At 35.2% G+C, this 24619-nt stretch overlaps 1 protein-coding gene across 5 annotated transcripts; it reads left to right on the forward strand.

Moving 5' to 3' along the window:
* LOC143722304 (choline transporter-like protein 2) lies at positions 1–22195 on the forward strand. Of its 5 annotated transcripts, none has more exons than XM_077213636.1 (22): positions 1–145; positions 5849–5897; positions 6481–6554; positions 6861–6939; positions 7531–7615; positions 9769–9879; positions 9969–10029; positions 10123–10243; positions 10379–10462; positions 10933–11045; positions 11149–11280; positions 13141–13240; positions 13378–13470; positions 14185–14269; positions 14728–14990; positions 15100–15194; positions 15719–15822; positions 16964–17037; positions 17332–17402; positions 17500–17588; positions 18115–18199; positions 21311–22195. In XM_077213636.1, exons 1-22 carry the CDS (start codon positions 118–120, stop codon positions 21406–21408), a joined length of 2094 nt encoding a protein of 697 aa, XP_077069751.1. In that variant the 5' UTR covers positions 1–117; the 3' UTR covers positions 21409–22195. The 5 variants fall into 5 exon arrangements, with proteins under 5 accessions (XP_077069751.1, XP_077069747.1, XP_077069749.1 ...); XM_077213632.1 differs by lacking the exon at positions 21311–22195 and adding an exon at positions 18738–21188; XM_077213634.1 differs by lacking the exon at positions 1–145 and adding an exon at positions 3391–3504.
* Positions 22196–24619: the final 2424 nt, after the last annotated feature.

Below are 24619 nucleotides of genomic sequence, written 5' to 3' on the forward strand. Positions count from 1 at the left end.
CTCTACATGACTCGTATCGTATGAATTCGCTAGTCTGCTCTGCAGTTTGTTGTGGACTGAAACGCATGAACACTAAAGTATAGTTCATCACAGTTGGTACATGCATGTTAAGCTGAAATGGATATGGAAGAGAAGCCAAAATACGGCAAGTTTATTTCGGTTTTATATTTCCTGGTGTTTGTTTTGAAAGTTTATGATTTGGTGTTATTAAGAGTCCTCCTCAAATATCAACGCTACCAAACAGAAACTGAAATTCATTTTAATAACTTCGCCGCCGCTAATAGAAAGAACTGTTACATGCTTTTTCTCTAAATGCCGTGTTAAGGTGAAAAAACAGTTGTGTTATGAGTGTTAAAGCTTTTGTGTTAGTAAGGCAACGCCTAATTATCCCGTTATTTACGATGTCAGGGTTTGAGATTTGCTTAGCTACTTTACCTCATGTTTTGTGTAGATATTTTCTTACTCCTAAGAGTTTCTTACTCCTTTGTAAACATTGTGGCTTTTGTCTCTAATTTTAGTTGCTGACTTATTTGTAGTTATTGTCAATTTGGTGGTTGACCAAATAAATGCTGTTCTTTCATCACGTGACAGCATGGCTGAAATGTTCATGTGTTCAGTTTTACTATAATAGTGTACATGTTTGTTTTTCTATTCATTTATTAGTTGGAAATATGAAAACAGTATTTTTTTAGTTGGTGTAATCATTATAAGAACTAAAGCTGTGTGACTGGAAATAGAAGGTGGGTGTGTTTATTAAGATAACTGTGTTTCCAGATCATGTCAAAGCAAATACAGTAAAGTTGTGCCACAGGGTAAAACTAAATACAGTCATATGAAACTACACAGCTGTTGTGAGTATGAACATCTCCTTGGACACAATATGGAAACCATTGAAAGGGTCAATTGTGGTTGTTCTAATAGTTTGCATGTGGTTTCTGTCCTGGATTTCTGTTTGAAACTCCTAATACAAAGTTGGTTTTACAGGAATATTGTTGCTTGTCCATTAGGTTAAAAGTCAGTATTTGGAACAATTGTGTTGATAACTTTATTACTTTAATATTCAGCCTTGGTTTTACTTGTATGTCCTTGTAAAGTATCTGGTTACCAAAGACATAGAGCACAGAGTCTATTCTCATGAGTGGGAGTGCATGTACCGGTAATTAAAGGGTGGAATATAGGATGGTGCTTTTTAAAGATATAAAATAAGGCCTTTACCTCTTAATTTGAAACTTTAAGCTGTACTTATGTGCTATTTCTGCTGCTGAGGGACTGAGTGCGACTGCAGCTTTTTCAAATTAGGGAAGGGATAACTTTCAAATTCAGAGGAACTTCTCAAATAGTTTGCTAGCAATGTTCTTCACCGAAATATATTTTTATGTTGTCTAATTTGTATTGTATGTATTCATTTATTTATAAAGCACCTTTTAGGCTACAAAGTAACTCCAAAGTGCTGTACAGTACAAATATAAACAATTGCAATGAGAACTGTATAGCAGACCGATTTCAATAGTTTTAAAGGCACAAGCTGAATCTGTTTTTAACACGGATGCTTAAGCTAAAGCTCCTTTTAACAGTTTTTTAATGAATTTTTTGAGTGAAACCAATTGCTCCTTTATATGAATTAAACCAATTGAGGTTTTCTATCTTGTGCATTTCTATTAGTTAAATAGATAATTTACTGTGCAAAACAGTTTTATTCTGAACTTATCAGAGTGCAACATGTATAAAATGTATATATTCTTAATTGTGAGGTGACTTTTGAAATATCTAAACTTCATTTACTGTAATAGTTAGACTTCTTGTGATCACATCCTGAACTGCTGATAGCAGCTTTCCTTCCATTAGTCATTTAGACTAATGGAAGTGGTATTGATTTCATTTATTACTTTAACTCATTTAAGAACAGTGCATATTTTCATGAGCAATTCATATTTTGGACGCATTCTGGTCATTTAGACATGGTTTCTCAGTATGTTTCAGTAATTATCAGATATTATTGCACCTTTCTCTCACTTGAATTCTTTAAAATGAAGCTATATTAATGAATAATATTTGAGAGTAAATACAAAGTTTGAGCATAGACAACATCTGCAAAGTTACGACGTTCAAAGCAAAGGGAGATATTTTCTTTTAAAGAAACTGTTTTTTAAGGACTAACAAAGGCTAGTAGGGACTACACCACATTCCTCCCAGGTTAGTGACATCACCAACCTTAAAATTGACATAAACCCCGCCCCGGAACACCAATTATGCTAATCATTAACTAGAAGATAACTGCACATAAATACCTAACCATTCAGAAATGTTGTCTGCTGTCACTAAATCTCTCCATCTTTCTGACTCTGGTTTGAACATAAAGGCTAAAGGTTTTTTAAATTTTCAGTGCATGTCTGTGTGAGTGAAAACTGTTGTAGCTCCGCCCTCTGTGCCGGGAGCAGCAGCTCATTTGCATTTAAAGGGACGGATACAAAAACGGTGTGTTTTTGCTCACCCTAAAAAAGTGGCAATTCTAACATGCTATTTGGGGGGTAGCATGTGGGTAGCAAAATACCTGTGGGGGTATTTTGAGCTAAAACTTCACATACACACTCTGGGGACTTCGGAGATTTATTTTACATCATGTGAAAAGGACATAATACCACCGCTTTAAACAGGGTTTTTAGAGTTAACAAAAAAAAGAAAAAAAATTTGTAACTTGAAATAAATTAAAATATTAAACAACCCAAACTTATTAAATTTCAAACTATTATTACAAACTTTAATAGTATCTCAGTGATAACAAAAACTGCAGAATGCAGTTACGGACAACAGTCAGTTTTTGATTGATATCAGTTTTTCATTTCCTATTTTGTCTGAATATAAGCAAAATTGTGCCAAAACGTTTGTCGCTTTAATGAAATGACATTAGCTTTAATTAATTACATTATATAAGCATGAGTGGAGGAGATAGCTTTTCTTTTTTCACCTTTTGATGTACCACCTTTTTGCATAATAATCTTGATTTCCTCATTGATTTCACACACTGATAAACCACCGAAAGCAGGCTTTTTGTGATCTAAATCAGAAGATCTTATGTTTGCACGATAAAGTTGCTTTGCAACAGCATCTGCGAGACAAAATGAATCTAAACCGAGTCGGGTGGTCATTAATTATCGTCACGCCCAGCTCTGATCCCTCCTGATGTTAGAGACCCAAAACTGCTCCGTTTAGTCCTCAGAGACAAAAGAAAACTTAAAAACAGTTCAGAAAGGACACAAAGCCAAGTTTAGAAAGGTCAAATAAGAGAAATCCAATATTTTCTTGCTTGAAAAGGTGGTGTTTAGTTCAGCTTAAACCGGTTCAATACCTGTGCAACCAGTTTTCAATAGCAGAAGGGTTTTCAGGAAGTTAAAGTCAGATACACGGCTGAAGGACTTTTCCCTTTACAGTGAGGAAGGAATATCAGATCATCAGAGCCCCTGAACGTCAAGATGCCAGCAGAGGAAGGTGCTTACCAAAAAAACGGTAACGTCTCTTGATGGGATCTCCTCTAGTATGCAAGTGTTTTCTTTGTTTTGACGTGGACAAAGCTCTCTTTGAGTAGCTTACCACAAGTAAAGTTGTCTTACATGAGTAATGGTAAAAATAGGAGTGTTTAGCTGAATCCAAATCTTTTCTGTGCAGTCAGCCTGGTTTTTATGTCCAGATGTTGGTTCAAATGGTTTCCCATAACGTGGGATATTTCAGTGACACTCACACTCAGAAAGAAAGGCACAAAAGCTGTCACGTGGGAGGTACCCTTTCAAAAGGGACACCTTTTTGCAATATTTACTCCTAAAAGATGCACATTGATACCTTAAAGCTACATATTATTTGCTGAAGTGTACATATTAGTACCTAAATGGTACATATTAGTACCTTTTGAAAGGGTACCGTCTAGTACTGTGTCCCAGTTACAGTTTTTCTTTTCAGAGAGTGCTCTAATGGCATTACTGTTGGCTTGTATGCCATTAGCCATATGCGTTCATTTAGTGCATTGGTAGAAGTGTGTTAACACTGCATTAGTGTTATACTAGGCCTTTGTCCATCTTCACAATACCCTGGTCTGCCTGGGAACTGAAGCACTCAGTCTTTGCATGTCTACTAGGGTGTGGATGTTTACAGTCACATGCCACAGCAGAAATTCCCATGACAGTGTCTTCCCTTTATCGGTGAGGGTTTGTCTACATTTTAGCAATCCACAGCAGTTGTTTTCATTCTAAGATAGAAGAAAACATTGTAATGAAGCTTACTTATTTAACATAAAGCTGAATGATATTGATTATTAAGGCTATAACCATTTAACTGATCCACAGCTATAAACCAAGGCACTTACTACTACTATTTAGTGCATTTCACATCTGGTAGTGTATACTAAACTTGGCATTGTGTACTATGAATGATATTTTTGGCTCTTATGACCAATTGCTGGTGGTGTTTCTCATTTTGCATAAAAGCGTCTGCTAAAAGTAAATGAAGTGCATTAAGTCAATATTCTGATCACTTCTTGCAAAATTGTTGTTTAATCAAATGTGTTTGGGCAATTTATTATGCATGTTTTTCGTGGGTGTCTGAGACATAGGCCTAAACAGGGCAGATTTTTTGTTCCAGCACACACAAGACATTTCTTTACAAAATAAATGGAAAGATTGTACTAGTTTTTTCCGCACCAGAGCTCTGTGGTTGGCGAATAAGAGCACTTGCACATCTGTTCTTAGTTTATTGCAGTTCACAAGATTGGAGTACAGTGGCCTCAAAAAGTACAGTATTTGGACTCACTTGAACTATCATAACGTTTATATAGATCCAAAATTATCAAAGCAAGTGTCAGCTGTCCTCAGCTGCGCTCTTCTCTGAAATAATTACTTCACTTTTCTGAGCCATTTTACCATTTAAGGAACTGGTTTCAAAGTGGCTTGGAAAAGTGCCCACATATTTTTTTGTCATTGTTTTGAAATCTGTTGGTTTAATATTTAAAACTTGAATGTTTTTGTGAAATCAGGAAATGCATGGGAAAAGTGCTTGTGCAATCTTTTTTTTTTAAACAAATGCTGCTGGATTGACATTCTTTTCTAATACAATGCCATTCAGATATTTTAAGTGTGGCACAAGGATCCAAATATTCCCAATGACTCATTGTTTGAGCTAAATTAACTTAACAGTGCAGCTTGGTTACTAGCTGTTTAGCACAACATTTCATACTACATACCTTATTTATTTTAGGAACAACCCCCTTGCTCTAGATGTTAACTGACAAGAAGCAACAAACGCACATTAATTAGAAGTCATGTTGCATTAAAAAGCATGCTTGGCTTACCCTTTCTGTGCCATTTTTTAATAGGAGGCTCCATTCCAGGGCTGTAAATTGGGAAATATTTCCAAAACAACTGTGCTTGGGATGTTGTTTTTTCTGGCACAACTAGATTTGTAATTTTCTGAAGGAAATATGAGTGGTGTTTGCCCTTGCAGAAGTCACTATCACAATGCTAGGATGGTTTGAGTGGGTTTTAACATGTTCCTGTGCGTTGGGTGGTTGATATAGGGCGTCCTAGGTGGTCATTTACTATGTAGCAGAAGGTCTTGCTCACTCACTGGGCTGGAATGCCATTTTCCAGGCGTGTGCTGAAGAAAATTCCCTGCTGTAGATCAGCGGGCATTCACAAAGTTTGATACATTGTGCTTAATTGGGCTAACAAATTCCTGACTGAGCAAATATATGTCCTGTAAGTGGTTGTCACTCTTACATGGTCTCCTTTTGGTCTAACGATGTCTGGAATATTGATTGTTTTAGTTGAGCCGAATTTAATTTAGTTTCTCCTTGTTCTCACAGGAGAGCCCAAAAAATTTGACCCCAACTTCAAAGGGCCCATCCAAAACAGGTAAGAATCGAATTTATTTGATTTGTTTTTTAATAAGTAGATTTTGCTTAAAAATTTAAATCATAGTTCACACTCACACGAAATGTCATAATTTACTCACTCTCATGTCGTACCAAACCCGACTTACTTTCTTATGCGAAACACAAAATAGATTATTTGATGAATATTCAAACTGCTCTTATTTTTTTCTATACAATAAGTGACCAGGGACTCTCAAGCTCCAAAAAGTGCCAAAAAGCCCCAAGTGTCATAAAAGTAGTCCATAATGCTCGTGTGCCAAATTCCAACCCCATAGCAATACAACAGACTAAAGTCGAAGTTGTGAACAGCAAAAAATATTTTCAAAAAATCAGATGCTCTGTAACTCATTCGCACTTTTGGTCAAATGTTACTGTGGTGCTATTCTTCAAAAGATTTGCAAGAACCAATAGAGTTTATCAGCACTGACATCAAACCTTTATTAGCTAGAAGATTTTACATGCAAACAGGAATGGTTGATGTTGGTTCGTCATATAAGACATTGATACATGTTTCCTGTAGTTTTAAAGCATGTTGTAACAGACCATTTCTTTCTGCACAATAGAGGATGTACAGACATTATTTGCTGTATCTTCTTCATCGTGGCCATAGTGGGCTACATCGCAGTGGGAATACTGGGTAAGTCAGTCTACAATAGTGTTATGAACTGGGTACTATGTAACAATGAACCTTTTAATGTTATATGTAGTGATTATTGTTGGTTTGTGTGTGATGAGCGTTTGTCTGTGTGCATGTTAGGACTGGGTGATTCAGGTGGCTTTGCTCTCAAAGTTTTAACCCTCTCATACTTGCACATCCGACATGGTTTTGGAAAGATAATGGCTACATAAAAAGCGCATTAAAATATGTGTGTGTGTGTGTGTGTATATATATGAGAGAGAGTGTGAGTTTTATATACTCATCATTTCTGTCTTGCACCCTCAGCCTGGACTCACGGTGACCCGAGGAAGGTGATCTACCCCACAGACAGCATGGGACAGTACTGTGGCCAGGGAAATCTGGAGTAAGTCTCACAAATTTAAGATTAGTATGACTTTTGTTGCTCTAGCTTTGACATCATTAGTGACATCACATCGTATAACCTTACGTTTTGTTTTTAAAGATTTGCAACAGCTAATTTGCAAATCTTTTGAGATTTTATCAATGACATTGTTACATCGGTAGGTGGTGACAAGTTACTGTTAAAAAATGCATTTGAATTTCAATCATTAATTGAAGAGATTTGTTCAAAAACACTGATTAATCCAGTAAGTCTTTATGAGTGAGTCATTGAATCATTCATTCAAAACGATTTAAAAATAAATACAATATTTTTAAATAGACTGCAAAAATCAACATTTTGTCAGACTCTAGTAAATTACGTTATTTTGTTTAACTAGTTGTCTGTTCTGAATCGTGATCTCTATTTTAAACGCACACAAAATATCACCACTCTCAATGTATCCTGAATCATGCAGTTCTAGCATATAGTAAAAATGCATTTTCCAGTAAAAAAAAAAAATGTTCAAGGAACACTTTTGTGCGATGTATCAGTGAAATTAATTAATAAAAGCCTCGCTTAATTGAACACTTGTTTTTGTGACGTGTGTAACAGGAAGCAGCCACTATTGTTCTACTTTAACATGATGAAGTGTGCCAGTCCCATGGTCCTCCTGGAGTTCCAGTGTCCCACCCCTCAGGTTTGTGTCTTCTACAGCCCATCTGTTTCACTCTGTGGCTACCGTATTTTTAGTTTGGCATACTACTTTACTACTCAAACTATTATTGCAGAATTCAGTTCACAGTATGAGCATTTTTTGTAACGATGATGGGCATTTCCATCTAATGCTGGCGCTTCGTATCCCGATTTACAACCAGAAGGAGCTGGATACAAAATGTTTGCATAATATCAATCCACAGATCTAACTTGTAAGGCACCTGGATTAAAAAAGAATCATACCATGTTTGTTAATTGGGCCATTACGGTCACCTGAGTTTGGGTCGCCTTTGGCTTGCTTAACTTGGGGTTTAAAAGAGACTTAATATTCAGTAATATTATCAGTTTGAGTGACTGCACTGATACAATGGAAATTAGAACAAAACTTGAACTGAACTCAACTGTATGCTGACACTATTGTCTTCTGCAGAGCTGCTTTATAGCTGAATCAAATGTGTTTTATAACTGACAAATTTTGCTACATTGACACTTATTAATCTGAATTAACACTGAACTGACTTGAGCTGAATAATGACACTTTTTGCCTTAGAGCTGCTTGCAGCTGAACTGAACTCATTTCAAAACTGATGAACTTTACAGTTATTGAACTGAACTGAATCCACACTGACCTGACTTGAGCTGAATATTGACACTATTGTCTTTTTAGAGCAGAATGGGTCTCATATTTTATCAAGTTTGCATCATGATTTGTTTCCTTGTTTATTATTATGAAGCTGCTTTGAAACATTCTGCATTGTATAAATAAAGGTGACATGCTTGCATGAGCAGTGTACAACCAGAGGGCACTGTTGGGAATACTGTATTCCGCAATGCACTAAACTTATCTTTCGTTACATGTATTTTGTAAATTATTTTAATAGGTTGCTTGAGGTTCACTTATAATGTTAATAAAGTTTTTGAACACACCTACACACTCACACAAAACCCTCATTCTGCCCCTCGGCTACTTTAAAGGGGCATTCGGCAACTATTTCAACTTAATAAAACCGTTTAGAAATCATTTGGATGGTTTAATAACCTGTTCTGGTGAGAACGGTGACTTCCCCCGCTCCCCCCAACATTCCCAGGCGGAAAACCAACCTTGCAACATGAGGACTAACGTCCCGGTAAGTTGGAAATAGGAAGTCTCGTGAGAAGCGAGAACGAGCGAGAAACACAAACTGCTTTTTTGGCAATTCGACATTAACACACACGCCGCCCTCAATGTGTATGATGTATTACACACCTCGGTAGACATAGCTCCACACGATAAAGTTGGCCGGCTCCGATAAGAACAAATGCACATGAGCAGCGGTAGAAAGGGGGGGGAGGGGCCGCAAGTGAGGTTTTTTCCGACATTGTTGTGAAATATACGCCTCACAGCTGTAGGGGGAGCTCGTTGAGAAAACATGCGACAACAAAAGTGAAAATCAGCAAAGAAATAGCTAGAGTTGCCGAATGCCCCTTTAAAGTCTCAGTGAACCGGATGAACAGTTGTGATGTGATGTATTGAAAGAGTGAAAGAGAATATTGAATAGAGGGCAGGGTTTTTACTTTAGCGCATCTCTTCTTCATCTCTCGCTCATAGCAGACTGAAGGTTGGAGGGAGTGATTAAAGATATTTTAAAGATATAGAGATCCCTCAATATCCCAACATCCATTGGAACTTGATTAAATAAAGGCTTTTTTATATTATAAGGAGGACATCTTAAGCTATGAAACTTGCAGGATGTTTTAATGGTGCTAAGAACTTTTATGCCTAAAGATCCCTTTGACAGTTGCATTTATTTACTTTACAGAATTTTTTTTAGCAGTAATTTTTGCACCAAGAGTAATGTCTTTTTTAACTTGTTTTTATGTACTGATTCCCATGCCCAAAGTGAACAAATGTATAACTATTAAATTATAAAATATTTATTTTGTAGGTGATGTATTGACACCATTTGTCGAATAAAAAATGTAACGTATAGTGAAGACGTGTGACAACAGTGTAGCATACTCCTGATTGACGTTTATTGTTGCACACGGCTTACTGCTTCACATACTACTTTAAAACAAGTCATATGCTTTTTTGTTTTGTTCTTGACAGTCAAACCTGTATAAATCTTTATCAAATGGTTTTCTTTCTGTGTTTAGGTGTGTGTAGAGAAATGTCCTAATCGCACTATGACTCTGATAAAAGCCATGCCAATCCCACTCGATTGGAAAGAATACAAAAAATTTTGCAGAGAAGACCCTGGGCAGAAGGTAAGTTAGTTTAACATCAAGGGTTTTTTTTGCAAGTAATTAGATTTTGTACATTTCTAATGACTGACCAATACTGTCTCCCTCTAAAGCCTGTTACGCAAATTTTGCAAGAAAAACTGTGTCCTGCATATCTGATTTCCAGCAAACCATGTGAGACTCTTGTCCCCATTATTACACGTTTAATATTTATTGGGAATTATTGCAAATTGAGCTTTAATGTCATAATGCTATTTTTCTTCTCAGTTTTGCAACGATGTTTTCCGTCTCTGGGCAAAAAGGGTGAAGTCATCACCGTGGGCGATCAAGAGACATTTGATGATGGAGAGAAGACAAGAAATGCCAAAGACCTGGTGGCTGGGATGAAGTAAACATATTTATAATACTCAAACATATGTTTGCAAGAAAATAACTAATTTGCATGCCATTACTGCAGATGCAATTGCAGTGTAATTCAAGGGGGCTATTTATTCTAAATCCATGTTTGCTTTGACAATCGCAGGAACGCCACAATAGTCATGGAGGGTCGACAAGTTGCAATGAAGATCTTTGAGGATTACACAAAGTCTTGGTACTGGATCCTAATGTAAGTCATTTTTTATTTTAGTGATTATATTATGTCTTGTTTCAATAGAAATGACTCCTATTTTTTTTATTATTATTTAATGTTAACATTTGAATCAGTGTTCTTTTAATATCATCAATATACTGGAGTATAATAGTATTTATTCATATTTTTAATTAGATTTTATTTTTTCCAGTTTATTGGGGTTTTATTAGTTTGTTGTAGTAATTTTGTCTCATTTTGTTGGTTTTATTATTATGCTTTTAGTAATATGTCTACCTAATTTTTTATTGTTTTATTTCAGTTTTAGATTGATCATTTTCAGTCTTAGTTTTAGTACTTAAACTGAAGGAAAATTAGAAATGTTGGCTTTGAAACTAGCTGAAATAAAGTATAACAGATTTGTATTGCTATTAACGTAAATGTCTTTTTATCGTAAACCGTTTTAAGTTGATGATAATTGCAGTGGTTTAGATACTTTCTTTCTGCAGTTGTTTGTTGATTGCTGTGGTGTTGAGTCTGATCTTCATCGTTCTCCTGCGGTATCTGGCTGGAATCATGGTCTGGGTCATGATCCTCATGGTCATCGCGGTCATTGCCTATGGTAACATCTTCATACACTAAGATACATTAATCTGCTGTAGTACATCTGATGATACAGCAAAAATGTATGAAAACGGTCAATCGTTTGTCTGTTCTTTACACAGGTATTGCTCACTGCAGCGTAAAGTATGTCAATTTGAAGGACTCGGCTGGCTCTAATATCACTCTACAGCAGCTGGGCTTCCAGCCCGACTTCTCCGTATACCTGCACATCAGACAGACCTGGCTGGCCTTCAGTGAGTTACCTCACTGCTTATTTGCTTATAGTTTAGGTTAGAGATATGGGGTAAAAAAAAACATAATTTTTTGACTAAGATTTAAGGAGTGCCATATGGGTCGGAATATCATAGAGACTTGTGGTGAGGCTCTTTTATTTATTTATTTATTTTTATTTACTTTTTCTCAGGTAAACATTACACTTCAATCAGATGTACATCAGTTACTATTTATCGAATATCTTCTTATCAAAACCATACACACACGTCATACAAATATATGCCCATATATACACACAATACAGTAGTGTTTGCCGTACATCTACTCATCAGAAATGTAAACATTTTTTAAACAAAACCGCAAAAGAAGAAAGAACTATGTACATGTAGGGAGTAGTCTTTCTGTGTATTCTAAATATTAACTAGAAAATATAATCAATGTCTTTGTGCTGGGAAAAGTGGACCAACTACACAACATCTCAAAGCAAATTGTTCCAGTTTATGATTTAAAAATGCTGTTATCTTCTCCAATTTGTAAGTGTCCATTGTGATTTCCATCCATGCATTTAGGGTAGGGCTCTCGTGTGTTAGGCTCTTTTAAAGGGTTATTTTTTTTTATTTTATTTTTTTAGCCACGGCACAATTTTGATAAGTAAAAAATCCCACGGCACAACACTATATTAAACTATAACAAAATTGCACACATGCATTGCTTTAAATTGCATATATATCTAGATATTAGGCTATGTTGAAAGTAGTTCTCCCTTTTTAATATGAAACTTGAGCTTAAGTCAAGTAGGAACACTAAGTATGATGTTGTTGTGATGATAAAACAACAAATCTACTTATCGCTGTCGTGCGGAAACCTTGTATTTAATTAAACACTGACGTCGAAGTTGATATTGTGGCTTTATTTAGCTATGGTCAGACACTTGCACGTGCCATTATAATATTAACATTTTATGAAAATCAAGCTCAAATTGAGTTAGAAGGTTTTTGACCAGTGAATGACATATAGTTTGTCTGTCACTGGAACAGCCGCATCTGAGGCAGTACATGCATCGCATTACGTTTTCATCAACATACAATAATGTTTATTTTAGCTATATGGGTGCTCAGTTTTCTTGTTGTGATCAAAATTGCACTATGCTCAAGATATTTAAAACACTATTTGCTTCTAGACTAGACGGAAAAGACTAAGACTATTCTCCGCTCTTCAAATACAAAAGTAAGCCTTTATGGGCATAGTGTTTCTTAAGTAAATAAAACACTGTACTTACGCAAACATCAGTTCTTTATTTTCCCTTGCGTCTCCAATGGTTTAGTCACAACCTCTTTTAAATTATTTTTATTGGTTAAATATTTGTAAAACCAACATTCAGGTGTAAAGGATGATCAGTAGCATTAATTAAAAAAACACATGTCGTTCCAAATCCATTATACTTTGTTTATCTTCAGAAACAAATGAGGATATTTTTAATGATTATCAGATTTAATTAAAAAATATCTTCATTTGTGTGTCATGGGTTTGGAACAAGATGAGGGTGAGTGAAAGAAGAAACCACCCATAACACCCTAAACGCATGAAAATACCCTAAAAACCACCCACAACAACCTAGAATTGTGGTGGTGAGTTAAACATTAGTAAACACCACTCACATTTTCTGTATACGCATATGTTTGTCTGTTTATTACTATTTGGCGATAGCTAGCCATTCTTTCTCTCTAATCAAATTCAGTTTAGATTGGATTTCACAACTTTGCAAATTAATTTTTTTGGCATTTTGGAAATAGATTCGCATTTAAAAAGTAATTAAAATACTTAAGCTTCATTAAAATAGGCACTGAAGGTACTGAAGTAACACATGCTTCTTTATTCAGTAATCATTCTGGCTATTTTGGAGATCATCATCATCCTCCTCCTCATCTTCCTCAGGAACCGAATCCGAATCGCTGTTGAGCTCATAAAGGAGGCTAGCAGGTTTGTATTTTTTGTGGGATTCTGCCTATTATTAAAGTTTATAGACATTGGTTTTTACCTTTTAAGATTTGGTTTGTATTAGTGCTTAACCATTGGCCTGGTTTACCCTCATTGTGGTTTTCTTTGACCTCTTTTAGGGCCGTCGGTTATGTGATGTCATCACTGTTCTACCCAATCTTTACCTTCTTCCTCCTGACCATAGTTATCGCTTACTGGGGTGTCACTGCAGTGTATCCTTTACTCAAGACTCGAGCAGAAATTTGAGTGTGTGTTAGCGCTTTTGGACAGGAACTTGCATCTAATAGTTACTCCCTTAAATCTAAATTAAAATAGTGCTTAGTTCAGAGGGGCAAAAGGTTAATCCATTATATGACTTTACATGGACAGTTTACCCCCAAAAATGTGATTGTCATCATTTACTCATCCTTAAGTTGTTCCAAACCCGCAGGCATTTCTTTTTTTCTGCTGAACACAAAAGAAGATATTTTGAAGAATATGGGTAACCAAACAGTTGATGGACCCCATTGACTTTTGGATACTATGCAAGTAAATAGGGTACATCATCTGTTTGCTTCATTTTTGGGTGAATTATCCATTTAAGAGCCTCCAATAAAATAATTGGAAACTGCCAAAACATCTAATTCAATTCAGTTTGCTTTAAATTATTTATTTAAATTGAATTGAATTGAATTGTAATCAGAATACACAGATACTCAGACTTTTGTTTGACCGTCAGTACAGACAGATGTTTATTTGTCCTTGTAAGGGTGTAGTTACAGCATCTGCCAGCAGGGGATAATGGTTTGTAATGGATTATTTTATAATAAGATGCTTTTGGGTATATTTTTATGATAGCAATGCTATAGTTCAACATTCCCAGCACCAAGCAATTTAATATATGTGTCATGATTACACCATTACTAGTCCTTAATTGCCCTGGTCAGTTTTCTCTCTACATCTAGTGAACCTGTTTATAAGGTTTTCAATGAAACAGTATGTTCATTTTCCAGACAAACCTGCAACCCTGAGGTGTGTATACTCAATAAATAAATAAATATATATATACATATATGTATACATACATATTTATGCACAGTCATCGTATTCAAATATTAGGTGCACAATTCAATTTTTTTATGCAAATATGTAGTACTTTATAAATAAATATTGATAAAATTAAAATTAAAAGATAATATTATATATATATATATATATGATTGTGTATATATATATTTAGTATTATTAGTAGTATTTGTTTGCCAAGTATCCATATATTTATATGTGTGTGTGTTTGTGTGTGAGTGTGTATATATATATATGGATACTTGTTTATTGAAGTTTATATAAATGTCTGACATGGAATAAAATTCGGATGTACTGTAACAGGCTTAATGGAAAAATCAAGTCTTGTTTAATAATATTTTATATAACCTCATGTTTTAAAGTAAGTGAATGATCCCTGTTTCTCATTTCCCTGGTCCTTGCAGAACTACACTCTTTCTGCTATGAAGGCAGAATGTCCGCGGTCTGAGTGCCTGTTTGCGTTCTACGGTGGCGAAACGCCCTATCACAAATACCTGATCTTCCTTCAGTTCTACAACGTCTTCCTGTTCTTCTGGTGTGCCAACTTTGTCACTGCTCTGGGTCAGATGACTCTGGCAGGAGCGTTTGCGTCCTACTACTGGGCTTCAAATAAACCTGGCGACATCCCCGCTTTCCCGCTGTGTGCCTCTCTGGGCAGATCCCTCAGGTATGGCTTTAAAGGAAAAAAAAAATGCAATTGCATGTTAGCAAAGTGTGTCATTCGGATCCTAGGGACGATTTAAGTGATATATTTGATGCATTTTGTCCACACGCAGGTATCACACAGGCTCTCTGGCGTTTGGTTCTCTCATCCTCGCCATCGTCCAGATTATCAGGGTTCTGCTGGAGTATATTGACCACAAACTCAAAGGTAAGAGAAAACATTTCAACAGAACGTTTATAGTCAGCTATAACTCAGTTGATTACAATAGGTTATTCACGCCAATATGTGTGCATACACTGAAAGTACAAACAATTTTCACTCAAACTGCTGGTAAATTTTACAGTTAACTGCTAAGAAGGCAAGCAACAAAAAACGTAACATTTTGAAGTAGAAAGACTGAAATAGCATTTTCTTATAAATAGCATTTTCTATTAATATTTGTTTAATTTACAACTACGAAAAATCTTTTTTTTTTTACAGTGTATAATGACTGTTAAATAATAATTGACTATTGTCAGCTATTCTAGTTTCATGTCTCTCGAATCACTCTGCAGCCTTTTTCTTCTCACATAATTACTTCAACTGATTATAATCGCAAAATAAAACAATTTTCAATTCGAGACCCTGCAGCTTACTCCGTTGAGATGACGGCAAACATTATCTCTTGCCATATCTCACACTGCCGACTATAATCTGTTTGGGAACTCTTTTGCTTGCTTTTGTGCCCACAGGAGCAGAGAATAAATTCGCCAAGTTCTTGTTGTGCTGTTTGAAATGCTGCTTCTGGTGCCTGGAGAAGTTCATCAAGTTCATGAACAGGAACGCTTACATTATGGTGCGTGCTCATACACTACAGCATAATATTTAAAGCAGAAACTCTTGGACTGTTTGAACTAAACCATATGTGTCCAATCCTGGTCCTGGAGGGCCACTGTCCTGTAGAGTTCAGCTCCTCCAACCCCAATCAAACACACCTGAACCAGATAATCAAGGTCTTCAGACCTCAAATAGGGCATTATATGAGAGGACAGCCATTTTTAGTGGCTTTAGTCTTTAGTCCGAAACCATAGTGGACGTTATCGAGTGCTCTCATTCAATCCCACAATGCACCGCAACAACGAGTGTACGGCGGATGTACATTTCAACGGCTGTCCGAATTCAGTCATTCGTTTTCATTCACTCCTTCAAGTGAAATGTATTAGTGGACTAACTTAGGGAATAGATTGAGTATTGAGGGTTTAGGGGGCGATTTTGAATTCAGTCAGTCTTATTGGGAGATATGAGAGTCCATGGCTCTACCATTTGAGAAAGTGTAATGGCTAACTTGGATCATGTGTGCCTTGATAACCAATCACATTACAGCCTTGACGCCATTGAATTATATTCAGAGTTGTGTGACAGTCAATCAGTGTTTGCGAATACCATAGAAATGAATGAGAAGTGGCGTAAACTGAATCATACCTGTCGCGCAATCTTCAGTGACTTCTTTTATAAAAAAGCATTATTTTGTTTCTGTGAAAACTCAAATAGATATTTCCTCACAAAAGTGGTTTATTCAACATAGTGAAGTCTCTCCTCCATTGACATCCATTCAAAAAAACGGCCTCTGGTCTCCTTCCATGCGTACCACAGCGTAAGCTAGAGTTGTGCTTTTTTTTTTGGCAAAGGTTGCAGGCTTTTCATCGTGTCTTTGTTAGAAACATCTGGTCAGGTGTGTTTGATTAAGGGTGGAGCTAAACTTTGCAGGACAGTGGCCCTCCAGGGCCAGGATTGGACACCCCTGAACTAAACTGACTGCTGATTCCTTTTTTGAGGTGTTTAATGTATTTTTATTACCCTCAGCTGGAGAAATTATGAACTTATGTGTCAAAATAATTTGCTGAAACCTACGTACTTTATAATATAGACTGTATGAGGATCTTAATAACATATCTATATGCATAGTCGTAGTTGAATAAATGTCTCTTCTGTCACAGGTGGCCATATACGGGAAAAACTTCTGCCGGTCAGCAAGTGATGCTTTCCTGCTCCTGATGAGAAATGTAATCAGGTGGGTGAAACCCTGACACTGCACTATACAAGAGACTGGAACTGAATACAGGGGTTTAACATTTTTAAATTGACACAGTATCTTAAAAGCACCACTGTTATGGTGTGAGAAACTAACAAACAATGATATGTGATGCTGATAACAACAAGAACGTACTATGCATACTGTATATGCAGACCAACATAATAAACAAATGCAAGGCAACATCATTAGCAGATTACTAGTTTTGGGAAGTTTATATGGGCTGGATGATTTTTGAAGCATGTTTTACAGATGTTTTCACTCTCGTCACAGGGTTGTAGTCCTGGATAAGGTCACAGATTTCATCTTGTTCCTTGGAAAACTCCTCATTGTTGGGCTTGTGGGTAAGTTTTCTGCTTTAGACTGGAGAGAATGAAACCATGTTTAAATAACACTGAACTGAGGTTTTTCTGATCTCACTCCATCTTTTTTTCCTCCCAGGGATCTTCGCTTTCTTCTTCTTCTCAGGACAAACGGATGCGTTTAAGGGCGCTGCACCCAGTCTCCATTATTACTGGGTTCCTATTTTGGTAAGTGGTTTGAGAGTCAGAACATTTGAAACAATTATTAACTGAATAAGGATATAGGCTGCATTTATTTGATGATAAATACAGTAAAAACAGTAATATTATGAAATATTACCAGTTAAAATAATTGTTTTCTATGTAAATACATTTTAAAATGTAATTTATTCCTGTGATCAAAGTTGTATTTTCAGCATCTTTACTCCAGTCTTCAGTGTCACATGATCCTTCAGAAATCACTCTAATTTGATGATTTGATGCTCTACATTTGGTTGCTGTTTACATTTCTGATTATTATCAATGTTGAAAACTGTGTGCTGCTTAATATTTTGTGGAAACTTTGATTTTGTTTTTGTTGTTAAGGATTCTGTTAAAATAGAAATCCTTTCCAACATTGTAAATGTCTTAAATAATCAATTTAATGCATCCATGCTAAATGAAAGTATACATTTCTTTTTAAAAAAAATCTGTATGATGGCAGTGTATGCTACCTGTCTTTATCAGCTGAAACATGTTTACGTTCTTTCTCCAGACCGTGTTGGTGGGCTCCTACCTCATCGCCCATGGGTTTTTCAGCGTTTACGCCATGTGTGTGGACACACTCTTCCTCTGCTTCTGTGAGTACTTGCCATCCATTAATAAGCGTTTTCACCAGTAGTTCAAGTATGAACATCAAGCCATCGAGGTCCACTCTTGAATAAGTGTAATTTATGATCCTTTTTAAAAATGGTGTAGCATTGCATTTAGTGAAATATTATATCTGTTTGGATGAAGCCTTATGCCTCTAATGACTCTTCATTGCGCATGGCAGTGCATGTCGCTCGGTTTGCACTTAATAAACCTCCAATGGCTCGCTAGACTGAGAATTTACTCTGCGTTTCAGTTATGGTATGAGGTGTTTTTAATCTGTCTATGGTGCTTTTCTTCCCTTCATCTCATAATAACCTGATTCTTTCTCTTTCTCTTTCTCTTTTTATTGTTGTTCCCTACACTTTTCTCATCATTCCTCTTTGGTTTTTCTTTTCTTCATTTTGAAAATCTTTTCCTCACAATCTAATTATCACACATTAATCATTATTACTCTACACAATTCTTTGTTTATACCTCCTGACAACCTCACACACTCATTACTAAACCCACTAACGCCACATAAAGGTGAAGACCTTGAGCGTAATGACGGCTCCACAGCGCGTCCGTATTACATGACCGCATCGCTGCGCGACATTCTGATGAAGGACGCGGACGCGGCTCGGACCCCTGCTTCACACGACGAGACCATCCAGCTGACGGAGCCCAGCTAAAACTGCTGAAAGTTGTCCAGAACTTTCGTAATATGGAAATATAATCTCATTTATTACATTAAGAGACTGAATGGTTACAAGATTCAGTCATAACTGCAGTTAAATAATCATGTGTTCAATCGACTGATAATGAATAATGTATGTTAAGATAATATTTAAGGTAATCGGATGGATAGGGAAAATGAAAATCTTTGCCGAGAATAATTTATTTGAAGTCAACATGAAACTACATTCAAAACCCACTTTACTTATATAATGTGACGTTTCAATAAATGTAACAGGATGTTAAAGGGGTCATATGATGCTATTTTACAAGTTCAATATTTTTTTGTATTTGGTGTAATAGGTGAACAATATGCTTTAATGTTCAAAAAACATTATTTTTTACACACTTATATGAATATGACTTTGGCCGCCATTATGCTAAAATTTCACATTGTGATGTAGATGATCGAGGAAGTTATATCTGGACTTTGGTCGAGGCGTTTTAGGCTGGTCTGGGTTGATGATCTTTGTTAGATGCAATACATTTCTTTGTGGGGAAACCATGAGTTTTATAACTTCACAGATTATATACATGCACATACAGATACATTACACACTAAAGGAAAAGAACTTCAAAGAAGAACATTAAAAAGCATCATAAGACCCCTTTAAATGATAAAAATAGTGCCACTTTACAATAAGGTTTCATTTGTTAACATTAGCTAACTGCATTATTTAACATGATCTAACAATGAGCAATATTTCAACAGCTTTTCTAAATCTTACTCAATGTTAATTTCAGGATTTACTAATACATTATTAAAATTAAAAGTTGTATTTATTAATTGTATTTTAATGGACCTGAACTAACCTGGTTACAATGAACCGTTGTGTTTTTTTATTAATTGACTTTAACAAAGATTAATACATGGGCGACTTCAACAAATATATTGCTTCTTGTTAGTTAAAGGTGCAGTGTGTGATTTTTAGCGGCATCTAGCGGTGAGGTTACGAATTGCAATGACAGGATATGATGTCATCGTCTGAGACCGCAGAGAGTAGCCAGTTCAACAAAGGTTTCTTTACAAAGATAAATTAAGAAATGATGTTTACTTAATTATTCAGTAAAACGATATGTTATTGCAAATATTATTGTTACTTGTTCATCATCGTGTCAATGTTTTATTCGCTGACTTTAGCTAGCTTCTTTGCACGAAGAATTATTATATATAATTACTATATTATATTGCATGTCTGTATAAAGATCCTCCTAAATATTACACAATGCACCTTTAATGTCAGCTGATGCATTAACTGGCATAACTAATGGGATCTAATAGCAAAGTGTTTACCATAAAAACAATACTGGCACTTGAATGATGAAAAGTGTCATAAAAAAAAGAAAAGGGATTATTACATTTTGATAAAGGTATGTAAAGAGAACCAATTAATCGTGCAAAAAGGTCAATTTTGATTTCATGTTGACTTTAAATTAGCCTTTTGCTTTGCGTCTGTTTATTCAATCAAAAAATCAATTCATAGTTATAATATTTTTCATAGTTGTAAATAAAACAAAGATTATTGGAGTATGTTTTATAAGAAAGTCTTTCTACTTCAACATTTTTAATTAAATGGGTTATTTGCAGATTTCAAACTTTGTTTGTGAAATTCACTATAGCAACTTCTGAGTGAAATTTGTTACAACATTGATTTTTTTTCCTTTTTTTTTCAGTGTATGATTTATTTTTAGGTAAAAAATTATCAGTAAATTTCACAAATAATTGCAACACAAGTAACACATGGAAGTAAGCATGAGATTTTGAAGTAGAAAGACCTAAAAAGTATTTTCTTCTAATACATATTCCAATAATACTTTTTTCATTTAGATCTTCGTTGTAAGTAATATCATTTTTTACACTATACATCAAAGTTTGTGATTCAGTGTTTTCACTATACATCAAAGTTTGTGATTCAGTGTTTTTAGTTTTCCATACTGTCAGATGAACGCACTTTTTTAATGTACTGCTTTAATTTCTTGCTGCTGCTTTATTCTACGATAGACTGAACAACCAATGTTCCTCTTAAACGGCTGATAATATTTCTGTATTTCCTGTAGATTGTAAGCCATATCTATTGAATGCACTTTAAGGTTGGTTATTGTTTTGGGTAGCAATCTGCAACCTGTTCTGGAAAAACCAAAACTCCTTGTTGCCTTCTTGAGACGCCTTTAACTCTGTCTACGGCCTTTTCCACTGTCTTTTGGTTGTTTTTCTTCTTAATATGTCTTTTTTATCTTTAATAAATACTATGCAAGAAGGTACATTAGTCTTGTAGGTCTGTTTACATTTGTGTGCGTGGTGTTTGTCACTTTCCTTTCCTCCTATAGCTAAAGGTAGGCCATGGCTTGTTTATTCCTCAACTCTTTTCTCACATTTATCGCAGTGGAGGACCTGGAGAGGAACGACGGCAGCCCAGAACGACCCTATCTGATGTCCGATAACCTTCTCAATGTTCTGAAGAAGAAGAACCAGGCCAACTAGTCCACGGTCAGGGTTATGCGTACAGTACATGCATGTTTTCTGTGAGGCCTTGAGAAACTAGAGGTGCCTGAAATCGCTTTCATTGCCATATTCACCGTGCCTTATGAGCCAGAGACAATCATATTAATTATGAAACGCAACAAACGTGATTGACGTCTGTGTCTCAGCCGTACATTGAGATTCATAATGCAGGAATACTACCAAAAACTTCTTTACAATTAGGTCAAATTACACCTCTGCTTTATTCAGAGGCTTTTTTTGAAGTAGATTTATTAATGTATTAAAAGGTTTTGCCATAACTGACAAGCATTTTAATGCCCACTTTAAAGAATACCGGAAATGTCGGGGAGTGTTTTGCCATAGGTTTGCATTTTGATATTTAGTTTAATAAAATGTAACTTTTTCTTGTTTATATTTATGGTTTTATACAAAAACACAATTAAGTGTCGTCCAATGTGCTGTTGGACAGGATTGTTAAAGAATGTTTTCTTTACCAATATATATATATATATATATATACATACAGTATATGTGTAATCGATCATAAAACAATGTTTATGATTAAATATTTTTTAGATACATGTTCACTTTAATGTTAGATCATCTGTTTATGTTCCTAAGAGCCAAAACTGTTGCCTTGTGTACATTTATTATAAGAAGTGCCTGTATGTAGTTCAAACAGTTAAAGACTTGAAAGGTGTTCATGACTTTATTCAGTGTTTTAAGATTTTTGTTACATGTTAGTATGCCTCAATGCATGGTAAATAAAGAATTTTCTACAAAAAAACCGTGTAAAACCAGTTTATGAGAACTTTTTGATCATTGTCTTAAACATAAAAAATGTGAATTAACTGCCATATCAAATGCTTATTTTAGCAAGTGTTTAACATTTTCACCTAAGAATTGAATGGCTGTTGAACTTTCTCATTTGCAGTTAGCCACTAGGTGGCGCTGTTGACCAAATATACAGAAGTCGCTATGTTTTGCAGAAGCTGTGAACTGAAGCAAATCTGACTTTTCACACTTTCATTTCAAATGTATTTTTGTTTTACAAAACAGGTGTAAAATAACGAATAATTTGTAATTCATTACTGGTCAAACATTTTGGAATCATTAAGTTTGTTTGTTTGTTTGTTTTTATTGTTAAAATGTAATTGATAAAAAAATACAGTAGAACAGTATATAGGGTGAACTGAGGTAAATTTACCGAAGTCACTTTCATCGGTACCTTCTCTTACACAAAAATAGGCTACACCAAATTTTTTAAAACTCTATACTTCTAGAAAATGAAGAGCAAAGAATGTGCATGAGGTGTGTGTTTGTTTTTTATGTTTTAATTATTTAGCCTATGAAGCCACTGTAAACTTTGTTCCATATCTACTTATATAGATTATTGTTAAATTACAATGCTATTATATTTTGTGCAGGCTTGGGCTTATTTTGTTGTAGGCCTAAACCTAAATAAAAAAAGCCTGTCACTGCTAAATTGTGGTAGCTTATATTGTGTAGGCCTATTTCTCGCTGACGCCCCCAAACGTAAGGAAAATCCCGAGCTCGTACGAATTTGTGGCGTTCATGTGCTTTCAACTCGTAAATAAATTCTTGACATAAACCATATGACATAACCTTAACAAAGACTATAGCAACTTCACTTTCATACTGACTTAAAGATCTCTTTAACTTTATATCGAATTGTTACAATGTCTATCTAACCAGGAAATTAAAATGGTTTCTAATTTCTAATGGTTTCATTCTTTGAACAGTCGAATATTTGGAAAACTTAGGCCTATAGAAACTAGAAAAATCACAGTCCCATAAGGAAGTTCTGTTGCGCTAAATAACCATGTTTAAATCTTTTTAAAAAAACATCCTAGGTTACACTGTTTTCAAAGTGACTGATTTCCCTCAACAATACAGAAGCTCAGCTCCCATAGTGACGTGTGAATGCTTTTCCGTGATAGCCACATCTCCGGGGACTGATTTCAGTTTTAAATAGCTCATACACTTTTAGAGTTCAATCCACAGCTCAGATTTCAAGTTATATTGTTTATTAACACAGAATATAGGTTTTATGTGTGCACAGCGAAAATGACATCATATTAGGATCGGTTTTGTGGCCTTAGCCTCTAGCTATCATTTTCACAATATGTTAACCTAATTATATTCTCACCTAATAGCTTCTCACTTCTGAGTCAGAAGTGAGAAGCTATTAGGTGAGAATATGTTCTGAGATACAAAATAATTTTCATTTGGAGAGTGACACCTGTTTTCATGAAGCACATACGTCTACCAGAGTGTAAATATAAAATATTATTTGGAAAGCCGCAGTTAGATGAGATGCTCGGCAGTGACGACAGTAACTCGTCACACAGATCCCACGGGACGCACGCGTGAGCTCTTGGCCTCCGTTGTGCACCAACCAGAAAAGCCCTTCCCTCGGGCGGTTCATTCTGTTCTCGAGGATAGAAGTAATAATTCAAATATAAGACTGACTGTAAGATACTTCATAATGTTTTTGGCCAACAGTTAATGAAAGTTTTAACATTATATGGAATATATATACAATATATAGGCCTATAGCCCATTATACTATGGTAACATACTAATATATATATATATATATATATATATATATATATATATATATATATATATATATATATATATATATGTATATGTTGCGAAGTTCATAACACTTTGATTTGTACTGTATATAGCCTATTTCACATATAAAATGCTCTTTATCTGAAATTTTTCTGATAGTAAGATGTTTAGGTGTCTTATTATTTGGGCTGTTTTAACATTTAGTTTGCATTTGTCAATATTAAAATTGATTTTGTATTGAAACTTGTACTAATTTTAGATAGCCTATGCAAGTTGCCTATCTATTTGTACTTAAGCTATTACCTAAGTACAAAAAGACTGTTAATTGTTATTGAAATAAATGGCATAAATAGTGATCTTTATTCGTTTATTTAGCTTATTTTATTTTTATAAATGTAGCATACGTTTTGTTCAGGTCAAATGAAGTAACGTAATATTCACAACTCATGAATGAATGAATGAAGGGCCTTATTGATTAATAAAGAGTTCTCCTGAGGCGGTAACCATAGTAACAGTTTGCTAATCGAGCGCTTTGACTGAACTGAAGGCTGGCAAAACGTATCAAAGTAAGGTTAAATAACTTCATTAGCTATACATTTTTAGTGTT

The sequence above is a fragment of the Siphateles boraxobius genome, unplaced genomic scaffold (genome assembly GCF_051911475.1).
Source record: "Siphateles boraxobius isolate OS27281-9 unplaced genomic scaffold, OSU_SipBor_1 66, whole genome shotgun sequence".
Lineage (NCBI taxonomy): Eukaryota > Metazoa > Chordata > Actinopteri > Cypriniformes > Leuciscidae > Siphateles > Siphateles boraxobius.